Source organism: Empidonax traillii, unplaced genomic scaffold (assembly GCF_003031625.1).
Source record: "Empidonax traillii isolate 1590-97213 ecotype Southwest subspecies unplaced genomic scaffold, ASM303162v1 scaffold139:size1643147, whole genome shotgun sequence".
In the NCBI taxonomy this organism is placed as follows: domain Eukaryota; kingdom Metazoa; phylum Chordata; class Aves; order Passeriformes; family Tyrannidae; genus Empidonax; species Empidonax traillii.
Window position 1 is genome coordinate 222,662 of NW_020955332.1, and position 26,645 is coordinate 249,306.

At 40.9% G+C, this 26,645-nt stretch overlaps 1 protein-coding gene across 2 annotated transcripts; it reads left to right on the forward strand.

Annotated features, from left to right (window-relative positions):
- The first annotated feature begins 20,508 nt into the window (after nt 1-20,508).
- On the forward strand, nt 20,509-25,035 carry EEF1A1 (eukaryotic translation elongation factor 1 alpha 1). Of its 2 annotated transcripts, none has more exons than XM_027884205.1 (8): nt 20,509-20,614; nt 21,343-21,532; nt 22,431-22,610; nt 22,748-23,044; nt 23,294-23,444; nt 23,629-23,885; nt 24,098-24,332; nt 24,631-25,035. In XM_027884205.1, exons 2-8 carry the CDS (start codon nt 21,389-21,391, stop codon nt 24,753-24,755), a joined length of 1,389 nt encoding a protein of 462 aa, XP_027740006.1. In that variant the 5' UTR covers nt 20,509-20,614; nt 21,343-21,388; the 3' UTR covers nt 24,756-25,035. The 2 variants fall into 2 exon arrangements, with proteins under 2 accessions (XP_027740006.1, XP_027740005.1); XM_027884204.1 differs by having other exon boundaries at nt 20,516-20,619.
- The last annotated feature ends 1,610 nt before the right edge of the window (nt 25,036-26,645 follow it).

The window sequence follows — 26,645 nt, forward strand, 5'->3', positions numbered from 1 at the left end:
AAAAGATACTTAAAAGAGTAGAGTTGAATGTAGGCATTCTCTGTATCAATAAAAAGAGCCTGAACTGGATTTAGTTAAAACTTAGTCGACTTTAGGCATATCAGCAATTGAGCAGTCCAGAAACTTTTGACTAGCATACTAGATTTTATTTTCCCTTCACCTAATGCACTATTATTACTCGTTTTGTATACCCTGAAACTTTTAAGTTAGCTTGGAAAGTAGGACTGAAAAAATTGCTATAAATCCTTATATTATTTCTAGACAAATGGCTACAAAGTTAGCCATTTTGAATTTTATTTTTTAAAAGTATCAAAATATGGGATGGGATTCTTCTATTCAGTGAGGCTTTTAACACATAAACAAGAAAATCTGAAAAAAAATTAAGTTTTGCCTTCCTGTATTGTGCTGCAAAAAGGAAAACCTATTAGAAAAAGCTGTCAAAATATTTTCTGCTAATCATTATACTGTTTCTACTGCATTGCCATGTTCCTGTTTACACAGTTCTCTCAGTCAGTTTCATCTGTTCAAAGACATTTCTCATATTCTGTATTTTCAGAAGTAATGAGGGTTTTGAGTACCTCTTGTCTCAGTTCACCTGTGCGACACAGGTTCTTGAGATAAATTGGGCAGGTTTATTGTGGTGACTCTTTACCTGAAACAATCCTATGATTGTTATTTTTTGCTGCCTTTCCTTAACAGGCATACCAGAGTAAGAAGTTGTGCTCTCCATTCCATGAAGAATGCTCTAATTAGGATGTCCACCTGGAATGAGGGAAGTAAGTTCAAAAACACATTTCACCCACTTCATGGCAAGAGTTGAACAACTGCTTTGGGAACATGTCTTAGTGTTGCCACATGTTTTTAAGTGCTTTTTCCTCAATGTCTCCTGACACAGTTCTGCCTAAATATTTTTTTTTGAACATTTAGTGCAAAATTCTACCAACACTAGTAACAGAGATGGATTTCTTCTCAGAATATCCTACAGCATGTGACACAGGTATGGTCTGAGATCTGAACCATGGTCCTTTACAGCCTGGAAAGCCTTCGTCATGTTTTCTAAACGATGACTGGCACAAAGTAATGGGTATGTTTTTCAATTCACTGGTTCTAATGATACCACTTGTCAGTTATGCACCTTAAAGAAGTTTGAAGTATTTGACACCAACAAATATGACTTATGTAGGTTTTTTCCATGCTAAACTAGTGAAAGTTTATATAACTCTTCATAATGTTATAGGCATCTGTGCATTGTGCTTCCCCATCTACATGTTCCTCTGTAACTGGTAACAAATGTATTTGCTGTGTGAAAGGGTCACCTTAGTTAATTTCCCAGAAGTTGAATTGGTCCTGTGATGTATCTTTTTCCTCGCTCCTCCTCTCAATCATTTGTTTACTTATGTGCCAGTTTCTTCTCTTTCACTGCCTGGGAATGTTTGCTTCCATGACAAATGAGCTAACCTTTGAGTTTACCAGGTCTTCTGATATTTTTAGCATTTGTCAGGAAGGAAAACGGGGGGTGAGGAAGCCTATGCATTATACAGAAAAGTAAAACAGTTTGTATGGAAAGGTGGTATCTTCTGTTAGATCACCTAGAGCACCAGAGAAAAAGAGACGTGCTTTTATACTTTAGGCTTCCTCTTTTACATTTTGTGCTCAACCATCACAACTAAGACACTGCTATTGTGTTTTGTAAGCTGTTACAGTAAGTAGCATATTAAGAGAGTCTCCCATTTCTCCTCTGTCTCAAAGAGCTGAATGTCTACTCTTAAATCACATGATTTAAAAGGGATCCAATCAAACCAAATCAAATCAATCAAAGTGATTCTCACTCAAACAGTCATAGGCTGGCCAAATCCTTTTTTGACACCTGTCAGTAAAGATGGTGTCTCTGTTAGTACAAGGGTACTGGCCTGAATTGTTATACTGAGGAGGATATGTCTGACTTGAGGCTAAGGAAAGGATATAATGTGACATGAATGATTTGGTATTAGCGCATTTTGCTATTACTGTGCCCAAGGGGAGGAGATCACCACACTAGCAGTGGCATATTTATCAACAGCAACATAGATAATCCTGAAGATATAGGGATATCTACTTAAGGAGAAGTTGGTTAGCCTCATGCTTGATCTCTTTTATATGAAGAAATATAACGAGCCTTTGGGGTTTTATTTTTGAATGCATTTGTTTAACTAATCACAATGTGACAGAGTCAACACTTTCCTGATTTGCCCACTTCATGCTTCATACAACAGTTATCAATATTTCTACAATTCTGTATCTAATTGACTATATCTTTATAATGCTGTAATATAGCTTAAGAAAGGGTTCATTTATTTAGACTTTATCTTAGTTATTAACATTATTTTGTAAGTTTCAAATAGCCAGAAAAAGAACTGCAGGAAGACACTAGCAGTTATTTAAATTGTGGAAGTGTAGCAAATGGTGGGGAGGGAAATGGGGGGAAGCACACAAAGGCATGCCAGAGGATAAAATAACACTCTATTAAGTGAGACACTGGAGACCCTCCCAATTAAATCCCCATTGCAACATTTTTACTTCTCCTCCTCTATAAAGTTGCCATAATGGTGGTTGGTCATATGTTTTAAACTAAAACTGCACTTATGTGATTCACATTCCTGACAAATCAGTTTTTTATTGTATGTAAAACCATTGATCTGACTTGAATGTAACACTTGGTAATTGCTAACAAGCTCCAATACACATCTGGCCAATGTGATTCTCAAAGAAGTCATAATTCAAACCAGTGAAGATTGCATTTCTTTGAGGAAAGTTATTTCCATGGTGAATTTTAACTGTTTGGCTTTTTCAGTTAAGCAGTGCTGTCCTAAAAGAGTTGCATGTGTTATTTTTCCTGATCCTGTGTAAGCTCCAAAGTTTGGAGATGATCTTTACTTCTCAGTGGCATACTTAATAAGATTGCACATTGGCAGAGTTCAGGCCTGGATCAGACACAAAACTTGAGAACTCTGGTAGTGGAGTAATCAAAGAAGGTTCAAGAATTGGTGTGCATTTTCAAGTGAATGTAGATTAACTGCAGAATAATTATAACTTTGCTCCTATTGCAACATGACCTGTACCAGGTTGCAGCACACTGCAAGAGAGAGTGCCTGGGAGTTGCCCAAGACATAGCAACAGAAAGAACGTGTAGTTTATTAAGCCAAAATTCTGTTTGCCTGAGCTCCTTTAAAGAGTAGCCATTTGCTATAGAGTAGAACTGAGTGAGAAGTGGTCATAGCCTTTGATAATGTGTTCTTGGAAGGAAGTTTCATTAAAGGAAATTTCTTTAAATCTTTTTTTGTACTATACAGAAGTTTCCACATGGAAGCTTCAGAGTAGAAAATGAAATGATAATTTTTCTGGTCTTTTCCTAAATTAAATTCCATTGTAGACACTTAATAAGCTTATCTCAGTCAGACATAAGGTCATATTTTCGGATGGAAAACATGGTTCTGTTGATATTTCTCTACCTCTTCTTCCGAAGTATGCTAGCAGTAAATGACTAGTCTTCTATTTCTGAATCATGTTGCTAGCTGAGAAGACTCAAGAGATGAGCAGGAGAGGGTTTGTTTGGTTTTGACTGGGGGGGAGGGGAATGTGAAAAATTAAAAAGAAAAAAAAGACAAACAACCATCTTTCTCCCACTCCTTTTTCCCTGACCATCAGCCTTCTCTATCTACAAGTTTAAACAGTCTCTGCTGAAGGGGAAAAAAGAGGTTTTCATGCATTCATGGAAGAAATTTTTTTCAGAGAGGGTAATCAGACACTGTAATGGGCTGCCCAGGGAGGTGGTGGATTCTCTGTCCCTGGAGGTGTTTTCTAAGAACAGACTGGATGTGGCACTCAGTGCCATAGTCTAGTAACTGTGGTTGTAGTGGATCAAGGGTTGGACTTGATGACCTCAGAAGTCCTTTCCAACCCATCTTATTCTATGATTCTATTTACTCATTAGAAGGAAATAAAGCAAGATTGATAATTTGTAAGCAATTTAGGGTAAACAAAATATTCTAAAAAATTCAAGTAATTTATGTGAGATAGTGTGACCACATAAAGAGAGTCATTGCTGTGGCCATCTTTAAAAGGAAACTGAAATGGAGTACATTTTGCAGCTCAATTTGTGACTGACACTGCCTGTCAATGCTCAAGAAGCATTTAGACCGGACCTTTAATAGTTTGCTTTAGCTTTTGGTCAGCCCTGAAATGATGAGGCAGTTGAACTAGATGATCATTGTAGATCCCTTTCAAATGAAATATTCTATTCTAAGACCTAAGCCTGTCAGTTCCACTGAGCATTATGTAGTTTTAATGCTATTATTTAAGCGAAAACACTCAAATTTTCTTTTGCGTGAAGAGTCAGAGGGGGAAAGTGGGGAGACAAGAAAAGGAAGGAGGGCATTTCCTTTAATAACACCAAAAAATGTCAGTCTTCTGAATGATCTTAAAGGCAAATTTCACTTAGTGACATTTTGTACATTCATACAGTTTAATTTTGACTTGACTGACTTATGATGCTTTCAGATTTGCATGATATGCATGTCAATGCATCTTGCTTGGTTGTTTTGTTCATCTGGGAAAGGACATGCTAATTTGGAGGGGAGGGTGATTTTTGCTGTCTAGTAGAAAAAAGGTGTTTGTTCTGGTGTTGCTCTGCTCAGATAGGATGGGAAATCAAGCTCATAGCAATTATAGAGGAATTAATCTGATTTGCCATCAAATTTCTGTCATTACCTTCATCATAACTGCCATTAACTTCACACAATCATTGGTCCTGCAGTCAGGAGGCCTGATTAAAGGTCTGAGACTGAAGTTGAAGGACTTTTTAAAATATCCATAACTGGGTAACTGTTTCACCTGTAAGTTGAACTATAAATTTATTTAGAATGGCTATGGAGAGGCTTAATTTCTTGTCTGGAATGTTGTTTACTTAGTGCAGTCTGTCTTTTTTTTCTTTTGTATTTAGAGATGAGCATACTTTGGAATCTGCTTCCAATGCAGTTACTTACATTAATATTTTCTGCTATGAAAATAACTTCTCCTTAAGCTTAAAAGCCCTTTTGTGGGGGAAAACGGAAATTAAGATATTTGAATGGCTAATACATAGATGGTAGAATTGCTAAGCACCTCTGCATGATTTTGAAAGTAAACTGCCAAATACAAGATATACAGAGCAGCAGAGAAGGATCGCACGGTGGAAGAATATTCACACAGGGATAGTGGTGTAAATTTAACACCTCCCTGTAGAGTTGTGTTGATGCCAGTGATACTCTAAGCAACTGTTGCTGCTAAATTATTTTGCTGTAGCATGACCTAAAGCCAAATCTGCAAAGGAGATGGTATGTGGCAAAGCTGTGTTGTCATACATAACTCATGAAGTGCATGTTGCCAGCAACAGAACCCACAGTTCTCTGTCGCAGGCATAAACTCTCCCTCCCATGGGAAAAGTGGCCTTGAATTCCTGCAGGTAGAGGGTGAAAATCAGCTTTTTTCCCCCTTCTATCACAGGTACGGGGCGGGGGGGATTATATAATCAGTGCTTACTCCCTGTTTTAAAACAAGATGGACTGCTTTTTTTGTGAACAGCCCAACTTGTCAGTCCTCTCATCCTCAAGCACTGAGAACAAGGACTGCGTAGTGTTTGTGGAGCTGTGAAAAGTTTAGAAAGAAAACACGGGGCCCAGGCAGCTGTATATTAAAGGCCTTTGTAGGTGTCTGTGGGCAGCCAGCACTTTATTATTAAAAATGGACATATGTGGGCAGAACAGTCTCTAGAGCTGGGCAGCAGCTGAGGTTTTCACTATCCCATTCAAAGTGTGTGCAAAGTGTGTTCACTCGATGTCACAGATATCTGTAACTTTGCATGTGCTGCAACATTCTTGGGATTCAAATTATCCCTTCTTGCTGAAACAGGCTGTGAAAATCAATCCACAGCAATCTTCCTCATTCAGTCTAAGAACATGCTAAAGTCACAAGCCACAGAAACTGATTCCTCCCCCCAGCTCCCCTCTTAACGGGGTGCTAACTTCAAAGGTTACTTTTGACCGTTTAAATACCAACTGTATTAAATAAGCGGTCAAAATGCAAGCAACCAGTTTGAATTGCAGGAATTCAATTATAAGCAGCTGGCTTCACTTCTAACTGAGGATCTAATAGTAAAAAAAAAAAAAAAAAAAAAGGCAACAGACCAAAACAAAATTCCAAACTAAATCCATCTGTCTGCTTCTACGCAATGAAAGTTAAATAGCAAGTGTGCCACTTTGAAGCCCAGATGAAAGTTTCACTGTTCAGAGCATGTGCAACCTGTACAAACACACTTTTACAAAGGCAGATGTCTTCCTACAGGAGGTAAAAATAAAGCTCTCTACGGGTTTCCTCTTCCTCTGTCTGTTTTAATTCTTCTGAATCACAAAATACGATGCAAAGTCGCAACGGTGTGCACAGATGGTTGGTTAATACGCAGCTCTGGTTGTTCTGAGGAGGTTGCTGTTTGACTTGTGTCCTTTCAGCCGAGTCATGAAGTATAATTCTGCAGTTGAACATTTCTTTGTGTCGGTGCTCCAGGCAAGGAGGCTGCTGAGAGCAGCTATCTCTGGCAGGGAGGAAACACAAAAGCAGGGATTTAGAGAGTGCAGCGGGGCAGTGCTGAGCTGGTGCATGCTTCTGCAACAATGGAGAGCCATGGCAGGCTGCTGCCCCAGCACGGCTGTCCTCGGCCAGCACCCGCCCTCCTACCAGCCGCCCCGGAGGCAATTCACACATGTATAAGAAGGCACAGAAAATGATATAGATAAATCACTAAAAGAATTCAAAGTAATGGGATGGAAATAATTTCTCCTAAAATGCTAATCCTTCAAAAATCTCACGATCAGCAACTCAGTTAGCTTAGTCAGTAAAATATTTTCCACTTTCTGCATGATGGCTTTACTGCACTTGATTTTGATCTGAGAACTACTTGTCAAGAAGTGTATCAAAACTTCCCAAATAGGCTTCAGTCATGCCCCAAAGTATTCTCTGAGGCCCCTCCACACCTCAAACACAGTTTGTTTGAAATCACTGCCTCCAGCTGTAATTGTGTCCTGGAGCCTTTGCTTTAAATGAAAATGGTTTCAAGCTGAACCCTAACCCTTATTATCATCCTCAAAAGGAAGGAGGCCCAGTGGTAGTTGTGCTCCTGTGTGGGTTTGAGTAGACCTACTTGAGTCCTTCAGAGAGAAAAATTACCTTAAATAGGTAGTCAGATGTATTGGTTAGTAATATGTTAATGTTATAATGAAATATCAATAACTACTTTTACTAGCCATCTGAATTATTGTAGTATCCTGGTGTTATAATGCCTTATTCCCTTTGTTCCTGAGATGGGATAGTGTAACAGAGAGCTACTTAGGAGAGATAAGGGGAGAGAGGCAGTTGCAGAATGTGAACCAGTACTGTGAGCAACTTGCTGCTCTTCAAAGCCTCTGTACTGTGCAAATGAGGGTCTGTAGCCCCTGAGCTTTAGAAGAGTCAGCAATTGGCTTGTGACTGTTAGCTTAGCAAGTTTTTGTGATTTCAGTCCTGGACAGCTGAGATGCAAAGGTGAGCAGATTTCTCATATTGTAGTTTGTCAGACTAAATATACAGTTGGTTCCATCATGAAAGGCTTGCACATCTAGAAAAAAGGTAACACAGGAGAGGAACCAAAAGCTAAACAACAGCTAATTTTTATGAAGGCACAAACTAGGGATCTGAAAAACAGGTGGCTCTGGCACAGTAAGAAGCAGCATCACTGGCAAGATATTGCAGCCACGGATAACACCTGCTCCAGCAAAAGCCTCTGGCTAGTGCAGTATCCGTTTTCTGAATAAAATCAGCTTCATGTTATATGCATCAGCTAAGTTAAAAAGATTTTAAGGGGTATTGGTATGATGCAAGTTGAGCCTGTGCTAGGCTAGCCCATTTCAGTTAAAGGACAAACTGGCAACTATAATTCTGATTTCCAGTGCAGTGTAATTCTGCTTTCAGAAAAAGAAAATAGTATCCAAATTCTTATTGTTTGATATAGAATGTGAATCAATCGTGCTATTCTTCTTAGTAAGTACATACATAGCTATCATCCCCGCATTGCAGCTATTCACTTTTAAAACAGCATTCAACAATGTATAAAATATGAGAAAAGGCATGCATAAGTACACTGGATTAAGCTGTCTTGCTTAACAAGGAGGAAAAAATTAGAAGACAGATGTTTATGTGTTGTATACTGCAAGTGGTATTACTCTTAGTAATTTCCAGTGCAGGTGAGTTGTCTATAGAGTTTTATTAAGTTTATCCCTTCTAGAGCCAACTGATTAATTTATTTTGGTTACTTTTGTTCTTTGTTTCTGGTGACCAAGCCTTCTGTCTTTGTATTCCACCAAGCCATGGAAGTGAAAAACTTAAAATCACTGCACCTGTGGCAGTTTCTATGCTACATCTGCATTTCATCTCACTTTCACAGCAAACAATGACTTCCTGGTACGCAGGGGTGTGCTCTCTGCTCTTGCTTTTTTTGCTTTCTCCTGTCTGACAAGGATTCAGGTTCATGACTTTGTGTGTGTGTACTAACCCTTTTAAATTTTCTTTAACTCTGCTGTTTTTGTTACATTGGTAACAAATGTAGCACTGCAACAGAAACTACATATGCCTCAAATTAACCAGAAAAAATGTGATTATAATGATACATGTTTTACTTGTAGCTCCAGCTGAAGTAATATGAGACCTGCTTTATAATTCATCTACTGGGAATTTCGTGTCTATTTTGAAACCTCTGACGTGCTTATTAGAAGGTAACTGAGAACTGTATACCAACACTCAAGTATGGTGATGACAGATCATATTTTTAAAACTTTCTGGATTGAGACTTGCCTATCATGTTGTAAGAACGACAGGATTATAAATCATGCTTAATCACTATGGTTTACCTTAATAACCCCTGAAAACCAGTTCCACTGCTGCCTGGATGGCAGCAGGAGTGATTTTTGATCTGTTGAGAGTAGCTGGATAGAACAACCTCAAACCCTCTTAATACTTACACTAAAGTAAGACAAGGGTGATGTGCATTGTATGTTATGCCGGGTTTCTCTGGTAATCTGCATAGTGAAAAACAGATTGGGGCTTTTTCACACAGGTTTGTGGTTTCTCTTTTTCACTTTGAATTAATTTGCACTTTCTGTATTTAAAACAAATACTCTGGCCATGTTTGCAAATGGGTAAATTGATATGCCCATATATCCCATGGATAGTAGGAAAGGCTCTCTGGTACATGTGATACAGGTGTTGCCTGTGTTCCAGGCATGGTCTGGGTTGCTTTTCTCTGAGCCAAGTCAGAGAGAAAGTACGTGAGACACTTCACTGCTGGCATTCTGGGATACATTGAACATGCATTGACAACGGTTTAGAAACTGCTGGTTTGGCTGAAATCATAATTTCAAAGCCATGGCAAAGATTGTTGTCATGGTTTTGCTTTCATATTGCATTTTAAAGAAGCCCTGAAGCAGTTGGTCTTATAATCAAAAAAAAGTTGCTGTTCTGTCTCTTTTGCAGTGATTTCTCACCACCACCACACCCATCCCTCCCACCTTAGACTGTGCTTTAGGCAGTCACTGGATATCAAAATGCAATTTTGATAATTGTCAGGAAGTGAGAAAATAGGGAAGAACAGAGTGGTTCGTAAAACTGAAACGGAAAGGATCCTTGTTTGATATGTTTTTAAAAAGCTACCTAAGATGACAGAGTATTGACAACTACTGCTTAAAGGGTGTGTATATAATGTCAAGGAATACATTCAGTGCAGGCAGCTTGGTGTGCAGCTGCAGTGTGAGCTGCAGATTGAGCTCTGCATGGTGGGACCCCAAGGCCAAGGCAAGGGGCCATGAACTGCCGACCTTTCGCATAACAAAGGGCCCAGGGACCTGTGGCCCAGCCAGGTGACCTGACACTCAGAGATACCACAGGAGCCCAGACTTCCCTCTGCTCTGAGAGTGAGGGTATAAAAGTATGGGACTTCATTTGTTCGCTGTCCCTCCTCAGAGGCACCAGCTCGAGCTGTTATTTTGTTGGGTGCACCACGATTAAATTAGTTCAAGGATCTGGATGTCTGACACTCTGCTGTGGGAAACTTGGGGATGAGCAGGTAAGGAAACCTGATCTGCCTGCGTGAGTGTGAGGGGTGTAGTGGGAAGGGACTTCGGTCCTAGCTCAGGTGCTGCCAGTGTGACTGCCAGAGTGGCTCCTGGAGGGTCACACAGGGAGGTTTCCTTAACACCAAGATGCAGTGAAAGTATGTGGTGGTGCTAACTTTTTTCTTTTTTTTTTTTTTTTTTAAACATATTAAAATAATTGAGTAGAAAGTGAACAATACATGATGAGATATAATTGTTGCATACTGCCATTAATAGATCAGCGGGTGTTACCTGGGTGTTGTCTGTTGTTGCTTGTATGCTTTGAGATGGTCCCCAGTTCCTGTTAGCAGTACATGTTTATAGCAAGAAAAGAAAAGAAAAAAAACCAACAGTAGAAAAATTCCTGGTTCAGAACCCAGAATTCAGAGACTATAGAGATCATAAGATTGGGGTCACACTAAGATGGCCTGATGTTACCTAGTCATGCATATAGTGAAAAACAATACTATACTGTTGTAAATTTCTGAAGTTGTAAATTATAATTCTTGTTTTGTGTGTATTGTGCTGAGTAATGAATACTTAAGAATTAGCACTGGAAAAAAATAGACTTGGCATGGAAAAAATACTCAAAATCTTTTTGAAAGAGTTAAATGTATTTTCACAGGTTTTAAGCATGAACTGCAGGTCTGGGCTTCTGAGGAATATGTATAGTATGTGACACAGTCTAGATCTGACTTGATGGTTACAATGGCATAGTTGGGAGGATAAATAAATGAGAGTGCAATTTCACTCTGTAGCTAGAATGATGTAACTGAGCCTTGACACCTAAATGATATATCTTGCTTCCTGTGGTTTGAATCAGGGAATCATGTGGCCATGAAGTTAATTTGGTCATCTGAATGATTGAATAGAAACCAAAAACAAAACAAGTTTTCCTGTGAATAGGTTCATTGATCCCACTCCTCTTTCAACTAGAAATACAATCACTAGATCCAATGAAGGAAATCTTTGGATTGATAGAGGAGAAAAGCAATTCTTCTGGCAGGTACTTCAAGTTGCATAGGTTTAGCTTTGACATGGAATAACACTTTTTAAATTGCTGAACTCGGATGTAAGCTTAAGCAAAAAAATTAAAACCTTAGTGTGGAATAGACTTTTCAGATCCTTTATGTTACAGTTTGTTTTACCCACACCAGTCACTGTCTGATTCAGAGAAATGTAATTTCTGAGCTGTTGTTAATGGATGCTTTTTCAGGAATATCCCAGAAGAAAAGGGGAAAGTAAGTGAGTAAGAGTTTCTGCTTCCGTAGTGCTTATGGGAGTGTGAGTGTTGCTGGGTCTCATGACTCACTGCACAGCTTTGTGAGGTAAATGAGACTGCATTAGCTTGCAGAGCAAGTATGAACTATTTCCCATAAATAGCGATACCGCACTTCATCTCTAATGACTCCACAGAGCTAAATTTAGAGAAGGAGCACTTTTTTACAACTGCTATTTCACTCACACATACAAATGGACCCCTACCTTAGATAGTGGGGCCCCCATTCAAATGTGGGGGAAGTGGGGGAGCCATTGCTTATGTGCATCCCTACATGTTTTATTATTATAGTATTCATACCTGTATGTAGTGTGTACACACAGTGAGGTTTTCTGTGGTGAATGACAGTGTATGTACATAAAACAGCTGGGAGTGATTTAATATTCTCTGTGCTAAATCAAAAACAGCATACAGAATTTAAAATTCAGAGTGTGCTTTTCACTTCAGGTTGCCTTAGGAATTGCACAGACTGTGCCATGGAGTCTGCCCGGTAACTAAGATAGACCTTCTAGCTCTTCCTGCTTTGCACAAAGGGGATCCCTGAGTGCTATTCACAGCTTCAGTAGCACAGGCTGCCTCCTGCTGAGCGTAGGAAAGTTCCTGTTTCAGGCAGCAGAGGACAGTAACACATGACTCGCTGGTGTGAATCATTTTGCAATCTTTTGCTAGCCCATACTGTCTTTTTTTCATATCTTACTTTTATTCTGGGCTGTGGGGAAAGCCACAGCTCAAGCATCTCTCTTCTACAGTTTGTATTCCCTTCATCTGCCCTCCACTTGGGTATCCTCCGTCGTGGTGGCCAGACAGGATGTCGTGTCAGCTGTGGCTCCCAGTCTTCTGAGGTCTGGCCTAAGTGCAAAGAGCTGACTCAACACCTGCTCCGGGTTTAAAGAGGGCGAAGTCTACTTTATACAACATGTGGTGCAAGATTTTAACCCCTGAAATGCTGTTCCTCTGTGGATTGCCTTGCAAAACCACAACTGTTGTTTCTCAAAAGCATTGTTGCTGAAGGGAACATGAGGGGTAGCAGCGCGTATGGACTGACCTCCCCCGGAATACCACTTAGCTGATAGATCCTGTCATGGTATCACTGCCTGTGGGAAAGTCATGTGCACTGCTTTTTAGCATTCTTCTAGAAGTTGTTTAGAAACTGCTGGAGGAAACAAACATGTTTTCCACCATTTCATTTTGATAAGAAAATACTACAGAATGAATACTTTATAACATCGTGCCAGGAATGTACTCTATTCCTAACAGCTCTTAACATAACTCGCCAAATGCAGTGGCAGGATGAGTTTGTGGTATAAAATTTCTTCTCCCATTTTTCATTTTTAACCTAAGTCTTTCTTGGTTAGAGCTTAGGAGAGACTATTCCATTTCCTTCCACACCTCTTTCTTAGTTATATTAGACCAGCTTTTTGGTTTTCAGTAAATTGTATGTGATCATCTAGTGTGGAAGAGGGAATTTACACAGCGAGATGCATGATTACTGGTTGAAATATTCATTAATTTCCATTCAGATGTGACTACTGTAACTAAAAAGATTGACCTTCAGTTGATTCCAACACATTAAAAACGTGAAGATGCCTCCATACCAAGCTAAACAACATGGGCTGGAATTATGGTATAAGAAATTCATTTGTGACCACACAGATCTTCTAAGTAATGTAAACCTATGGAAATTAAGGCTTGAAGAGACTTTTGGATATGTAGAAATAAGTAAGTACTAGTTATAAATGAGCCATTCTTTCTAGGTATTTAGGTGCTTGTAAGAAGTTGGGTCATAATGGACGTTCTACCAGCTGCCCACAGAATCTGTTCCAGTGTTTTTGCCTCTAGGTATCATCTGGAAGCATATTTCCCAAGATGGAAGAGTATGGACAAAGTATCCCAGCAGAGGCCTTAATGAGTACTGAATAAAGTGAAAGGTTTATTTTACATATCTCACAGCACTTCTGTTTATACACCTCTGTATGTTTGCTTTTTTCACAAGAGTATGGCAGTGTTGACTCATGTTCAGTTTGTGATCCACTCTAACCCCAGGTCCTTTTATACTGGACTGCTGGGTAGTTGCTACTTTAGCTGTGTTTGTGCAGTGTACTGTACCTTACAAAGGACAAATATTAACCTTAATTTGTTTTCTAATTATTTTAGACCTTTTTTTCTTTACTTGCCTACACTACTCTGGCTTTTCTTCTTGACCTCTGAAGTTGTCAGAGGTGTTCCCTGCCCCTTTCCTCCCAAGTATAAAATTTAAAATTACCATTTGTGTGTGTTTACAATTGTATATTTGTATAGTGGAATAATGTCTGTGTCCACAGAAAATGATTTGATACAAGTTTTCATAGTGATATTAGCAATTACTTTGAGCCCACGTCATTTTCAGCTGGTATCCTGCACACCCATTTTTTTGTCCAAAGTTTGCTGAGCTTACTTATGCAAATTGCCTGTAAGAAGCATCATATCTTCCTATAAGTTAAATGATATCCACATTTCCCCCTCCCTGAGCCTGTTAAACCTGTCACAGTAGACAAGATCAGTTTGATGCAATCTGCTCTTAACAAGTCTGGCTCTGTTACTTATCAACCTATTATCTTCTAAAAATAGTTCATTTGTTCCAATATATTTTTCCAGGAATTGCAATTAGACCAATGTGCTTTTTCTCTTTCAGCACTTGTGCTTTATTTTCTTATTTCTTTCCTGATTTTTTTTTTCTATTTTCTAGATTTCTGGAACCTCTCGATTCCATAACTTTCCATGATAATCAGTAGTGGTTCAGAGATAGCTTCATCTGGCCAAATATTTCAGAGACTGTATTAACAGTCAGCTAACTAAAAATATAGATATAATTTTAAGTAAATGGCCCCTGTTCCTTCTCCCTCCCCCCAAATCAAGTTCTTGATCCTTTATTGTGTTTGGGGTTTTTTTTACTGACATAATTAAATATTAAGCATTTCTTCATTTGTTGGCTTACTGCTTTAAGCAAGCTGCTACTGCTTTCATTGACATTTACAAATAAGCAGTTTCTATTTCTACCTTAACTACCAACAAGCTTGAATCTTCTTTGTGTCTTTGTTTTCAGACTTGTGATTCTTCCTTTACAGAATTTTCTGTCTTGTGGAATCCTGGAGACTAAGCCAAACTGGCTTTCACTAAACTCAATACAGATTGAACAGGTCAAATGTGAGTATTTTTCCAGATCTAGATTTATTCCCATAGTTCTCCCCTGAAACTTTTCCAAACTTTAATCATCTCAAATCTAAATTCACTGAATAAATGTCAAGCATATGCTCTATTAACTAAATCTGAGCAAGGCTTCTAAATTACTTGACTTGCACCACTTCTGGTTACTGCGGTTACCACGTAGCAAGCAAGATGTACATGTGATTGCAGTGGAAACTGATCCTATGGCCTGAGTGATGTCAAAACCACAGCAATGTCAAGATGGGAGAGTGAACAGTGACACAGCTGGATGTATCTGCACCATCCTTACCAGTCCAAGTCTCAGGCACTGCCCTTTTTCCTCCTTTGAGCTATCCATCCATTGTCTCCAATTTGTAGCATACTTGTGCAGTCTGTACCAAAGTGACCTTTATTATGTTTTTTTCCCTTGCAGCCGTAAACTGTATCTCAGAGTTTTTTGATTCATATAAACCCCTTCTAGGAATCTATTTATAGACTGTCTCCTTCCTTGACAACTTGCCTTTACATGGAGAGGCAGAAAGGCAGGAATACAAAAGGTCTGCAAGGTGAGAATGAGGATTTACAGGTTTTTAGGGAAGTGCACAAGCCAGCTCCAAACCTACTATAGTGAGGCTGCAAAATTAACCTGATAAGTGAACATTAAACAAAGTTATCAGAGCATAACTCAGTTGCTGTGAGGGCTCGGTATGGTCAGTGGGTAAGGAGTTGAGGTCCCATTTAACAGTTTTGTCACAGGCTTATCAGCACAAAAGGATGAATACATTGCTTTTGGCAAATTGATTTTTAGCAGAAGAGACCAGAGCTTTAAAATGGAATTTTGGAGGTTCATAATAAATTGAGAACAAGAGCCAAACTATCTTCACTCAGTGGATTTAGGTTCAATAACTAACACTTTCTTTTATATATATATATTTATATTTATTTTATATATATATATATATATATATATATATATATATATACACAATATTCCCATTTAGGGTATTTGTTAAATCTCGAACTCCTAGAAGGGCTTACCATTCATTTAGGATATCCAGAAGGTAGTGGGATGTAGTAAAAATGTGATTCCATTTGGGGAAGAGGAGTAAGTGCTGTAGTCTATTTGCTGTTGAAAAACACTTAATGCAAAACCACAGAACAGTTAAACAAATTATATTGTTTCTCCATAATGGTGGTTACTTCGTCAGCCCTTCACCTTTATTCTGCATTAGTGTCTAGTAATTCTGCTTTTTGCCTGGAGCCAGGTCACCAGCTGGTGTAAATTAGCCTAGCACTAATGAAGTTTATGAAGTTTTGTCAGATGCCTGCAAGTGAAGGGTCACTTTTTGTTTAAATGAATGAATTCTTCTTGGACCTGAATTCATCTGTCTGTCTGCATGTATCTTTCCATTCACTGTTCAGTTCCAGGACACCCTTTCTGAAGCAGCCACCTGTGAGGTTTTTTCCCTGCTTAGGATACTTCTGCTCCAAATCAGATACTTTCATTTTCTAGCTCACAAATGCAGACTTCCAGAGAACAGAACACTGGTTTAAATACAGCTGTTAGTTCTGGTTGCCTTGCAGTATACTCACTCTGTCTGATACGAAACCTTCAATATCACAACTCATTCCATATAAATGAGCTTCCTTGTGCTGTGGATAAATGTGATTTGAAAAGATTGTCCAAAGGATTTTTTTTTTTAAATAAGGCTATCCTTTAAGCATCAGTCCTTCACCTTTCACCTGTTGTAAATGCTGTAACTGGAACAGCAGTGCTTCCCAGAGGAAACTTGTCTTAGGGGAAACAGTGACTTTTTAAGAGGCTCATGTTAAGTTATTCAGGAGACTGAAATTGTTACTGCCTGCTCATCCCAATGATACTCTCAACAGTTTTGAAGGCAATGCTCTTATACCTCCAAGACCTTCTTTTATGAATCTATAAGCAAGGTCAGCTATGAGATCAGACAAGGTTGCTGAGGACTTTATTCAATTCAAGTTTTAAACTTCCAAGGATGGAGAGGTGTAAGTTGTGCTGTCTACTAAGACAGTAATTTAAAGTGTATTTACTGTTGTTTCTTTCTTTTATCAAGCAATCTCATTTATATAAAAATGCAGTTATTTGTACAGAGCTAAATAACTTTCAAAAGTAGCTTTTTTCAAGTAACTCACCCTGTTCAGTTAAATTTTTTTTAAAGCGGGTTTTCTGTCTATCCTCTTCATATATGAATAACACCATTATTCTATTAATTGGGTGTTTATTTAATAAACAGAAGATTGTAAAAAAAAAATACCATGATAGTTGTAACATAGGAAATAGAAAGCATTTCACAATAAATATGAAGCTAATTGTATTACAAAATGGGGCTATGTACCAGAATCTGGTTTTGCTAATGACTAATTACTTACTGGTAACTTTGGACTGCTTTTCATCACACTTTCTGCAAGTGCCCTCAAGAAATCTTAGTGCCTCTTTCATATACAGTCAGGCTGATTTAACTGTATTTATCAAATCTGTGTTTAAAGTCTTGTGCTTATAAAGTCTGTTTGCTTACACTCCCGAGTGACCTTGGTCATTGCAGTTAAAATTGTTGTGTAAGCGGCAGTTACCTTCATCTTCACGCAGGAGTCTGACCAAAAAAGATGCCATTCCCACACATATAGAGAGTTAAAATTCTTCAGAGATGCTCAGTGAGCACCTTTTATTTCCTAGCGTGATTTCACTGGCTGTGACTGTGTTCTAAGCTTAGAGCACATTCTGTATGCACTGGAGCCACATGAAAATTTGGCTAAAATGAAAGTAATGCTGCAGTATCTACTGTGATCTCAAAATCCAGGTAACATGTTTTAAAGCTACAGTATCTGGCTTAGCTATACTGACAGCATAACTTTCATATTAATATAATTTGATCTGAGATTCAAAACTCTTTTAAAATAGTGGTTCCTGTACAGGTTCTGTGTGCTCTTACACTGGAGACACATGCGGGATTTGGATATTTCAGTTTAGCACATGCTCACCAGCGGTTAAAGGAGAATGAGTAATTTTTGCCCACAAAGTCCTCCTATTTCTGAAGTCAGTCTGGATTGAATAAGCACTGTTCCACAGCCTGAAAGACCTTGACTTCTTGAAATCTCTTATCTGTTTCTTCCTAAATGCTTCGTATTGAAGATATTGTTTTGCCAAATGAATAAAATCTGAAATTTTAACAGGCTGTTTGCATACAGGATTTAGTCCAGGGTATGCCTATTTCTGTTAGCTGAGAGGATTCTTCAGAATGCATTTCCCCTGAATTATGTGAGGCTACTCATATATCTGAAGGTCCCCAGCTGTATAAATATTTGTGAGATTGATAATAGGAATGTTCTGCTAATAGAATGGACAAGGAGAGATACACTGGTTGTTGAGAGAGTAAAAGCATGCATTGGTGAGATAAAAGAGAAAATAATAAAATTCATTTAAAAACTCAGTTAAAGAAATGGAGGGAAAAAAACTCCTGTAAACTTGAACTAGGGCCATGGTTAAAAATTTGTACTCCAAATTCAGCTTTCATAGCTTTCAGCTATGTACATACCACAAAAATTGCTCTCTTAAGAAATACCTGGTTCAAAAACCTTTACTTATGAAATAGTCTTCTAAAAAACCACTTTCTTAAGAAATGTGCAGCTGAGTATGGACCATATAAGAAATTAGTAACATATTTCCTTTCTTCTCTCCCTGTTGAGGCACAAATAATTGACTACATTTGGGAAGTCTTAAAACTACGTTTTCATGAGAATGGATTCTTTGACACATCCATCCCTTAAAAATCCCCCCCACTGAAATACACATTTTAGAAGCTAACTTCAAACCATCTTGAAGAATAAAGCTTTTTAGCTGTGTTTACAAACAGTGTTCCCTTTACAGGAGATCCAAAAAGTGCTGCTTAGTTTTCTTACCAAATATTACCCTTAGGTCTTTAACCTGAGCCACTAAATCACTTAACAATAATGAATTTCCATTTCCAGAAAGTGATTCATCTCCTCGTTACTGTGTCTTCATATGCAATGTATTCACTAATAAATGCCCCTAAAGGTTAGTTTTCAGGAAAGCTGAACCGTCTCTATCTCCCCTCCACCCCCCCCACTCATCTCTACCTAAAACCATAGGAAGGGATAATAACTTGATTACTTTATTCCTTTCTTAAAAATCAGTGTTTGTTTAATGACATCAGAACCTGTTTGCAGGTTTACTCTGAAACCGGTTATTTGTGTAAAATATGTGTTCTAAACTCAGCATCTTCTCTAGTGACATCTCTCAAATTTTTTTTTTTTTTTTTTTTTTTTTTTTTTTTTTTTTTTTTTTTTTTTTTTTTTTTTTTACTTAATGCACCATTTTTACCTTTCATGTGCAAAAGTAGCAGAAATCATGGAAGCACTTCAATTCCATATCAAACCATGTAATACTGAGTTTACCGCTCACTAGTGAATTTGATGCTGGGTTTTATCTCAGCTAGAGAAACTTTGAGTCAAGTGAAACTGTAGATGTGTAGATGCATGAGGTGTTTTTTTTTTATTATTAGTTTGTTATGTTGTTCTTTTTTGTTTGTTTTTGAACAAGAACCTATTTCCATGCTTTACAACTCCAACCTGAAGCACATACAAACAAATAGGTTTATAGTTGTCTATAGGTAAGTAACTATTCCTGACAGGCATATCATGTAGCTGAATAAGAAAATTGACTGTGTAGCTTGTATGCTTTGCAGATAGTTGAAAAATAATAAAGACATGGTTCAGCTTCTCAGATTAATTCGTCTTGAATAGGTATAGATGTTGAATATTTAATGGATTTTCTTACATCAGTCAGGAGCAAGAAAACCAGAGAACAATCCACTGCAATCATGAGAGCCTTTTTTTCTGGTGTTGAGATCTGTTTTGTGACTCCTCATTGCCTTGATTCTAAAAGTAATTTGCTATGGCTGACGGTTTTGTCATGAGAAAATACATTATAGGGGCACTTCTCGCAGTCTGTGTTTCTTGCACAGAAGCCGCATGGCTGAGTGCTTATTAATTGTGATTAATACATTTTCACTTCAGATGCAGTATTGCTGGAAGTGCGTCCACCTTGATTAGTGTTTTTGTGCCAAAGTTTTCTGAGCCGAGTCAACTTTTGTTCTCAAATGATACAACAAAAACAGAAAAAGATAGGATTTTTTGGTGTGGGTTTTTTTGTTTGTTTGTGGTTTTTTATTTTTTTGTTTGTTTGCTTTTTTTTGTTTTGTTTTTTTGTAAGCCAGACGTTGTTGTTTTATTCTGGTGTAATAAGCTTCCTGAAATTCCTGCTCTCCCTCTCCTTCCCCACCTCTGTTTCTGGGACACGTACAAGGTAATGGGCTGGGGGGGTCTCGCATGCCGTGATGTTTAGCCGACCTGCCAGGGTAACTCACTGAACGTTTCTTATCTCGCTGATTTCGTTCCTTTGTGTCCCTAATGAGGGGCCTACTGAATTCACCCGGAGCTGTTCCCCGGGGACTCCCCTCAGCCGCCGCGGCCCCCCGGACGAGCCACAACGCAGGGCCGGCCGCGCCCTCCGGTGCCCGGGCCCACCGTACGGCTGGGCCCTGCTGGGGGGGCCGGGCCCGCTCGGTCCTGCCCCGCTTCTCCCGGACGTGGCGGCCGCTCCCGCCCGCCCGCCATCCCCACGCGGGAGGGGGCACCGCTGCCCTTCCCGCCGCAGCCCCTCGATGCACGGCGGGTCCCCGCTCCCCGCCGGGCCGGGCTGGGCCAGGCGGGCGATGCCCCGCGGGCAGACAAGGCCGGTCCCACAGAACCCCACGGGGCGGGGGCGGGGGCGCTCCGTGCCCGGGCGGGGCCGCGGGGCCGCCGGGAGCGGTGACGTTTGCCCAAGCCCCGCCCCCTGCCCAAGGTATATAATGGGCGGCGCTCACGCCGTCGGTCTTTTCGCTCCGGGTTTGCCGACGCCCAGTAGGTGAGGCACGTCTGCCAGGCCGGGCCGGGGAGGGCCGCGCCGCACGCACCCCGGAGGCCCGGCGAGCGCTGAGCCCCGGGCGTAGTGAGGGCCGAGTTGGGGAGGGAGTAGGGGTCGGAGGTGCATGAGGGGAGCGGGCCAGGGGGGTGAGCAGAGGGGTGCGGGGCAGCGAGATGGCGGCGCGTCGTCCTCCTCGATTCCCACGCGGACATCTCCCCTGCCCGGGCTGGGGCCCGGGAGCGGCGTGTCCGTGCGGGTGTGGAGGGGGAGGTGCGTGGCGTCTCACGCAGTGCTCCGCGGGTGGGGGGCCCGGGCCGTGCGGGTCGGTGCGGGGGCCGTCGGGGGGCGGCGGGCTGGGGCACGAGTGAAAAAATGGCCGCTCGACTTCCCCGCCCGCCGCCAGCGCCACAAAATGGAGGACGCGGCGGCCCGGGCGGGGTGAGTCACACAAAGGAGCGGGGCGGCCCCGCCCTCCGCGCTGCCCGGCGGGCCCGCTCCCGCCGCCCCGCGGCCCGGCCGCCGCTGCCGCCGCCGGGGTAACTCGAGCCCGGGGAGGGGGCGATGTGAGGGGCTCTCGGAGGGGGCCCCGGCCCGCCCTCCGCGCTCCTCCCCTCCCACGGCGGGGCGGGGCCGCCATTCTGGCCGGACCCGACCGCCCCGCATGTGGCGCCGCCATCGCTGCCCCTCGGGACCGAACTGTAACCAGCTTTTCTCTGCGGAACTTTTAGGTGTCAATTCTCTTTTGCCGAAAGAAAGAACTAAACTACATCCGAAATGGGAAAGGAGAAGACCCACATCAACATCGTCGTCATCGGCCACGTCGATTCTGGCAAGTCCACCACCACCGGTCACCTCATCTACAAATGTGGGGGCATCGACAAGAGAACCATCGAGAAGTTCGAGAAGGAAGCGGCTGAGGTGCGTGGACCTGTGGGCTGGCACTCAGCAAAATTTCGGGGTGCAGGAATGAACAGAGAGACCCCTAGTTGCAAAGCGAAGTTGCAGAGTGCTCGGTGGCCACGAGGAGGCAGTCTGGTCTGGCCGTGGCTGCCCTGGTAGCTGAACAAGTGGCTCAGTGTTGCGTGGCCACAGGGCGGCAGCTGGGTTGCAGTTGTCGCCGAGGTTGAACAAGTGTTTAAGTGTTCAATCCTCCGTTGTGTTAGTTGGAGAAGCTGCAATTGTGGAGCGTAGAGCAAGGGAAGGGAAAGGTGGTCTAAAGCTACATGTGGACAGTTACATCTGGAATTGTAAGTTGGGTGGAGTTGCCCGGTTCAGTCTGTGCATACACGTAGTGAAGAATGGAATTAAAAGGAGTTGCTCTATTAAGGTTCAATCTCAAAATCAGGAAGTTTCACCGCTTAGATTTTCTGTGTAATAACAGCACAGATCTTAATAATAACACTACAGAATAAAAATTTGGCAGATGTTGGGCAGAATGGCACTTAAAATACTGATTATCACAAGGATTGCATTAGTGAGAGAACTTAAGTTTGTAAAGGACACTTGATAGTAGCACTCAGCTCAGGAGCTCCATCGTTAAGATGCGTTAGCACAATTAACAAGCTGTCAATGGGGCTAGTGTCAACAGGTTCAATAAACAGAAAACAGTTGGCATCTCTCACTAGTAGTGCCAAGTGGATCTTGTTGCTTGTTTCATGAACAGCAGTGTCCTCCAGTATTAAGTCATTTACTCACTTACTATTCTTAGATTTTGCTCTTTAGCCAGCATGTGATAGTTGTGAAGTAAATGCAGATAAATAACTTCTTTTTAAAAAAACGGGGGCAAAAGTTAAACTGGGTTTTCTTCTAACCGTAGATGGGCAAAGGTTCCTTCAAATATGCCTGGGTCTTGGACAAGCTGAAGGCTGAACGTGAGCGTGGTATTACTATTGATATTTCCCTTTGGAAATTCGAAACAAGCAAATACTACGTCACCATCATTGATGCTCCTGGACACAGAGACTTCATTAAGAACATGATTACTGGAACTTCTCAGGTACGTAAATAAAACCAATGATTTGAGGAGTTCAGGAAGGTTGTTCCTTGTTTAGGGGAGTTCTTGTAATAACGTTGACAAATGCACAAGCACGGTAATTAATGTTTTGGTTTTGTGGGCTTTCTTTCTTTTCAAAGGCTGATTGTGCTGTCCTGATTGTTGCTGCTGGTGTTGGTGAATTTGAGGCTGGTATTTCAAAGAACGGGCAGACCCGTGAGCATGCTCTTCTGGCCTACACCCTGGGTGTGAAACAGCTGATTGTTGGTGTCAACAAGATGGATTCCACCGAACCGCCTTACAGCCAGAAGAGATATGAAGAGATTGTCAAAGAAGTCAGCACTTACATCAAGAAAATTGGCTACAACCCAGACACTGTAGCTTTTGTGCCAATTTCTGGTTGGAACGGCGACAACATGTTGGAGCCTAGCTCTAATGTAGGTTTGACATTTGTTTCTTTTAAGATACGAATCCAGGATTATTGAGATAAATTATGGAATTATAAAACGCACATGCTTTTTAAAAGTTACATTTGGAAGTGACAAGGTTCAGAATTAGATCCTAAGATTTAAAAATTCTTATGGAATCAGGGATTGGGAGAATGCTGAGATACACCACTTAGTCTTCTTCAGCCTTGTATTGTTAATTTGGCAGTCAGTTTATTCCTGGGCTTGTTTTTGTTACAGATGCCCTGGTTCAAGGGCTGGAAGATTACCCGAAAGGACGGCAGTGCCAGCGGAACCACCCTCCTTGAAGCCTTGGACTGTATCCTGCCACCAACTCGTCCAACTGACAAACCTCTGCGTCTGCCTCTTCAGGATGTCTACAAAATCGGCGGTATGTGTTCTCTGTAATGCTCCTCACTTGACCGCAAGAGCTGATGTGTGGGCCAGAAATGCAGGCGTTTCCCCAAGAGCTGGTTTTTTTTCAAGTTAGAACCATGTATTTGTTTTAAGTGTTTCTCTCTAATAAGGGCATACATTCATTAAGGTGAATTACTGATGTTGCTTCTCTTTCGCAGGCATTGGTACTGTACCAGTTGGCCGTGTGGAAACTGGTGTGCTGAAGCCAGGCATGGTGGTTACATTTGCCCCTGTCAATGTAACAACTGAAGTGAAATCTGTTGAGATGCACCACGAAGCCCTGAGTGAAGCTCTGCCTGGTGATAATGTTGGCTTCAATGTTAAGAACGTGTCTGTGAAAGATGTTCGCCGTGGCAACGTTGCTGGTGACAGCAAGAACGATCCTCCAATGGAAGCTGCTGGCTTCACTGCACAGGTATGTTTTGCAGCTGTTGGAGGATGTTTAAATGTAGCTTTATATTCTGAAATAAGAGTTGTTTTTTCTTCAGTTGTAGGCTAAGCTATAAAGTAACATAGGCTTCTAAGATGAATTTGCTTGATGCAAATCTCATTAATTTCTTTGGCTTTGTAAGACACATCAGTGTTCAAAATTATCTTGATGCTAACTTATCTTCCTTGGTTTCCTAGGTCATTATCCTGAACCACCCTGGCCAAATTAGCGCTGGCTATGCCCCTGTGCTGGATTGCCATACTGCTCACATTGCGTGCAAATTTGCTGAGCTCAAAGAGAAGATTGATCGTCGTTCCGGCAAAAAGCTGGAGGATGGCCCCAAGTTCCTGAAATCTGGAGATGCTGCTATCGTTGATATGATCCCTGGCAAACCCATGTGTGTTGAGAGCTTCTCTGATTATCCTCCTCTTGGTAAGGCATCTCCTAAAGTGTGTTAATACTGTTTTCTAGAAAAGACACTCCTTTATTTCAAGTCTTGGGATGCACTGTGTTTTGTGAAATGCCATTAAAAGCTTTGACTTGAAACTTTGAAGTGGAACCAAAACATCAGTGGTACAGGGATACTCTGCAGAGGGTGATGTCTCTGTCCCAGTCTGGTCTCAGAGCAGCACTTGCCCACTTATCCCAAGCTGCGTGTTTCTGCTGTGGGATTTCCACTCTGAGTTCTGTAGCTCTAGACAAAAGTCATAAAACATGTTTTTGTTTTCAGGTCGTTTTGCTGTACGCGACATGAGGCAGACGGTCGCTGTTGGTGTCATCAAGGCAGTTGACAAGAAGGCTGGAGGAGCTGGCAAGGTCACAAAGTCTGCCCAGAAGGCCCAGAAGGCTAAATGAAAATTCTGTACAGCAGCTGCCACCTCAGTCTTAATCAGTGGTGGAAGAACGGTCTCAGAACTGTTTGTCTCAATTGGCCATTTAAGTTTAATAGTGAAAGACTGGTTAATGATTACAATGCATCGTAAAAGCTTCAGAAGGAAAGGAATGTTTGTGGACCATTTGTTTCGTGGCAGTTTAAGTTATTAGTCTTTAAAATCGGTAAATTTTTTAAAATGGAAACTTGAGACCAAAAATCTGTCACAGAATTTGAGACCATTAAAACAGAAGTTCAATGCTATGTCTCTGTGTTCTTTGGGTTAATACTAAGTTTATGGCAAAACCTATATCTAGACCTGGTGGGATCGGAAAGGATCATCTTTACTTTACTATGCTCAGAAGTTGCAAAGCAAATACTCAGATTATCTGTTTCTGAAGAGCAGAGCAAGATTCGGCTCCAGGTTTACTATTTTTAACTGATCTAAGCCTTAAAAAATACTTTCCTGGTGCTTGCTTTGTGACTGATTTTTAGATTAAATAGCACAAATACCAGGCAACAGCTACAGTGTTTTGGTGCATTCTGTGATGCATTGAGCAAACAGTCTTCTTTATATTGGGAAGAAAAAATAGTGTGAACAAAAACACATTTAACGTTAAAAAGGCATGAACAAAAAATCCAGTGTTGGGCCCATAAGTTTTGTACATGAATTTTTCTAATTGCAAGCAGAAGCTTTTCTGGGAGACTGATTACCTGTTGTGTAGCTCTTTCAAGATTAAACACTTTAACATAAAAATGTTTTCTAATATATAGTAAGACATTTGATACCCAAATTTAGAAATTAAACTTATGTTTAGAATTACACTTTGATGCAATCTAAGTGATCCACCATTGTAGCCTGCACCAAACACAGTGGGACAGTGTACCTGTTATCTTCAACAATGGGTCGAAGTGGACTTTATTACCTAGTCCAAAAGATTACTATTAATCATTAGATAAATAATCCCAAGTGAAACGTTTTGGGCTATAAGACATACCAGCTGTAATAATTGGGAATTCCAGCATAGAAGTCTTGCTTCGAATTGGTAAAGGGAGACCAGCAGTTAATGGATAATCAGACCTGACTTTGCATAATGACACAGCTGTTTTACTAACCTTTCACATGATTTCCCCACAGCATCCCCACGTAAGGTCAAAAAGAATTCACTATCTTTGAGGGACTATTGTTCCATTACACCAGTATGTTTGTTCTGCGTGTAATGGCTGTATTCTCTCACTTGTTTTCCTTTCCTTCTCTGGCTGTGTGCTTGCTCTGCAGGAATTTGTATCTGTACTGCTTGGATAGACCTGAAATGCTGTTACTTACTTTCATGTTCTGTTTGCTCTGGTTGGATGTTTTCTCCTTTTCTGTTCACCTTGTGTGTCTTAACTACAGCAAAGCCTTGGTGCATTATACACAATGTTTGAAGTTACAGATGTGCCAAATACAGTGGACGCAAGGGCTAGAGGGCTTCGTAGCACAACAGGGCTATGGAATTCAGCAGCAAAGGACTCTCATTGTGCTGCTGAAGTGCTGCTTCTACAGGGTTTTAGTGTCCTCAAGGCAACAGGGAAGTGCATAACTTCAATATGGAGGCAGGCATACTGTTGCCATAATAAAGCTTAAACTATCTGGCCAAAGCTTTGCATGCTTTTCAGTTAAACCGCTGACTTTTTTCCAAGAGACTTTGGTCAAACTGGTTGAGCAAAGTTCTAATCTGGTTGAAAAGAAAAGCAGCTTTGGCACAAGCTGCCTTCACAGAGCAGCTCTGTGTGCGTTAGATTTCTCTCGCATTCTTTTGTAGGTGCAGGATGTTTGGTTTGGCCACCGTGGCCTGGATACGCAACACCCTGTCTGCAGTGGTGGATGTGCA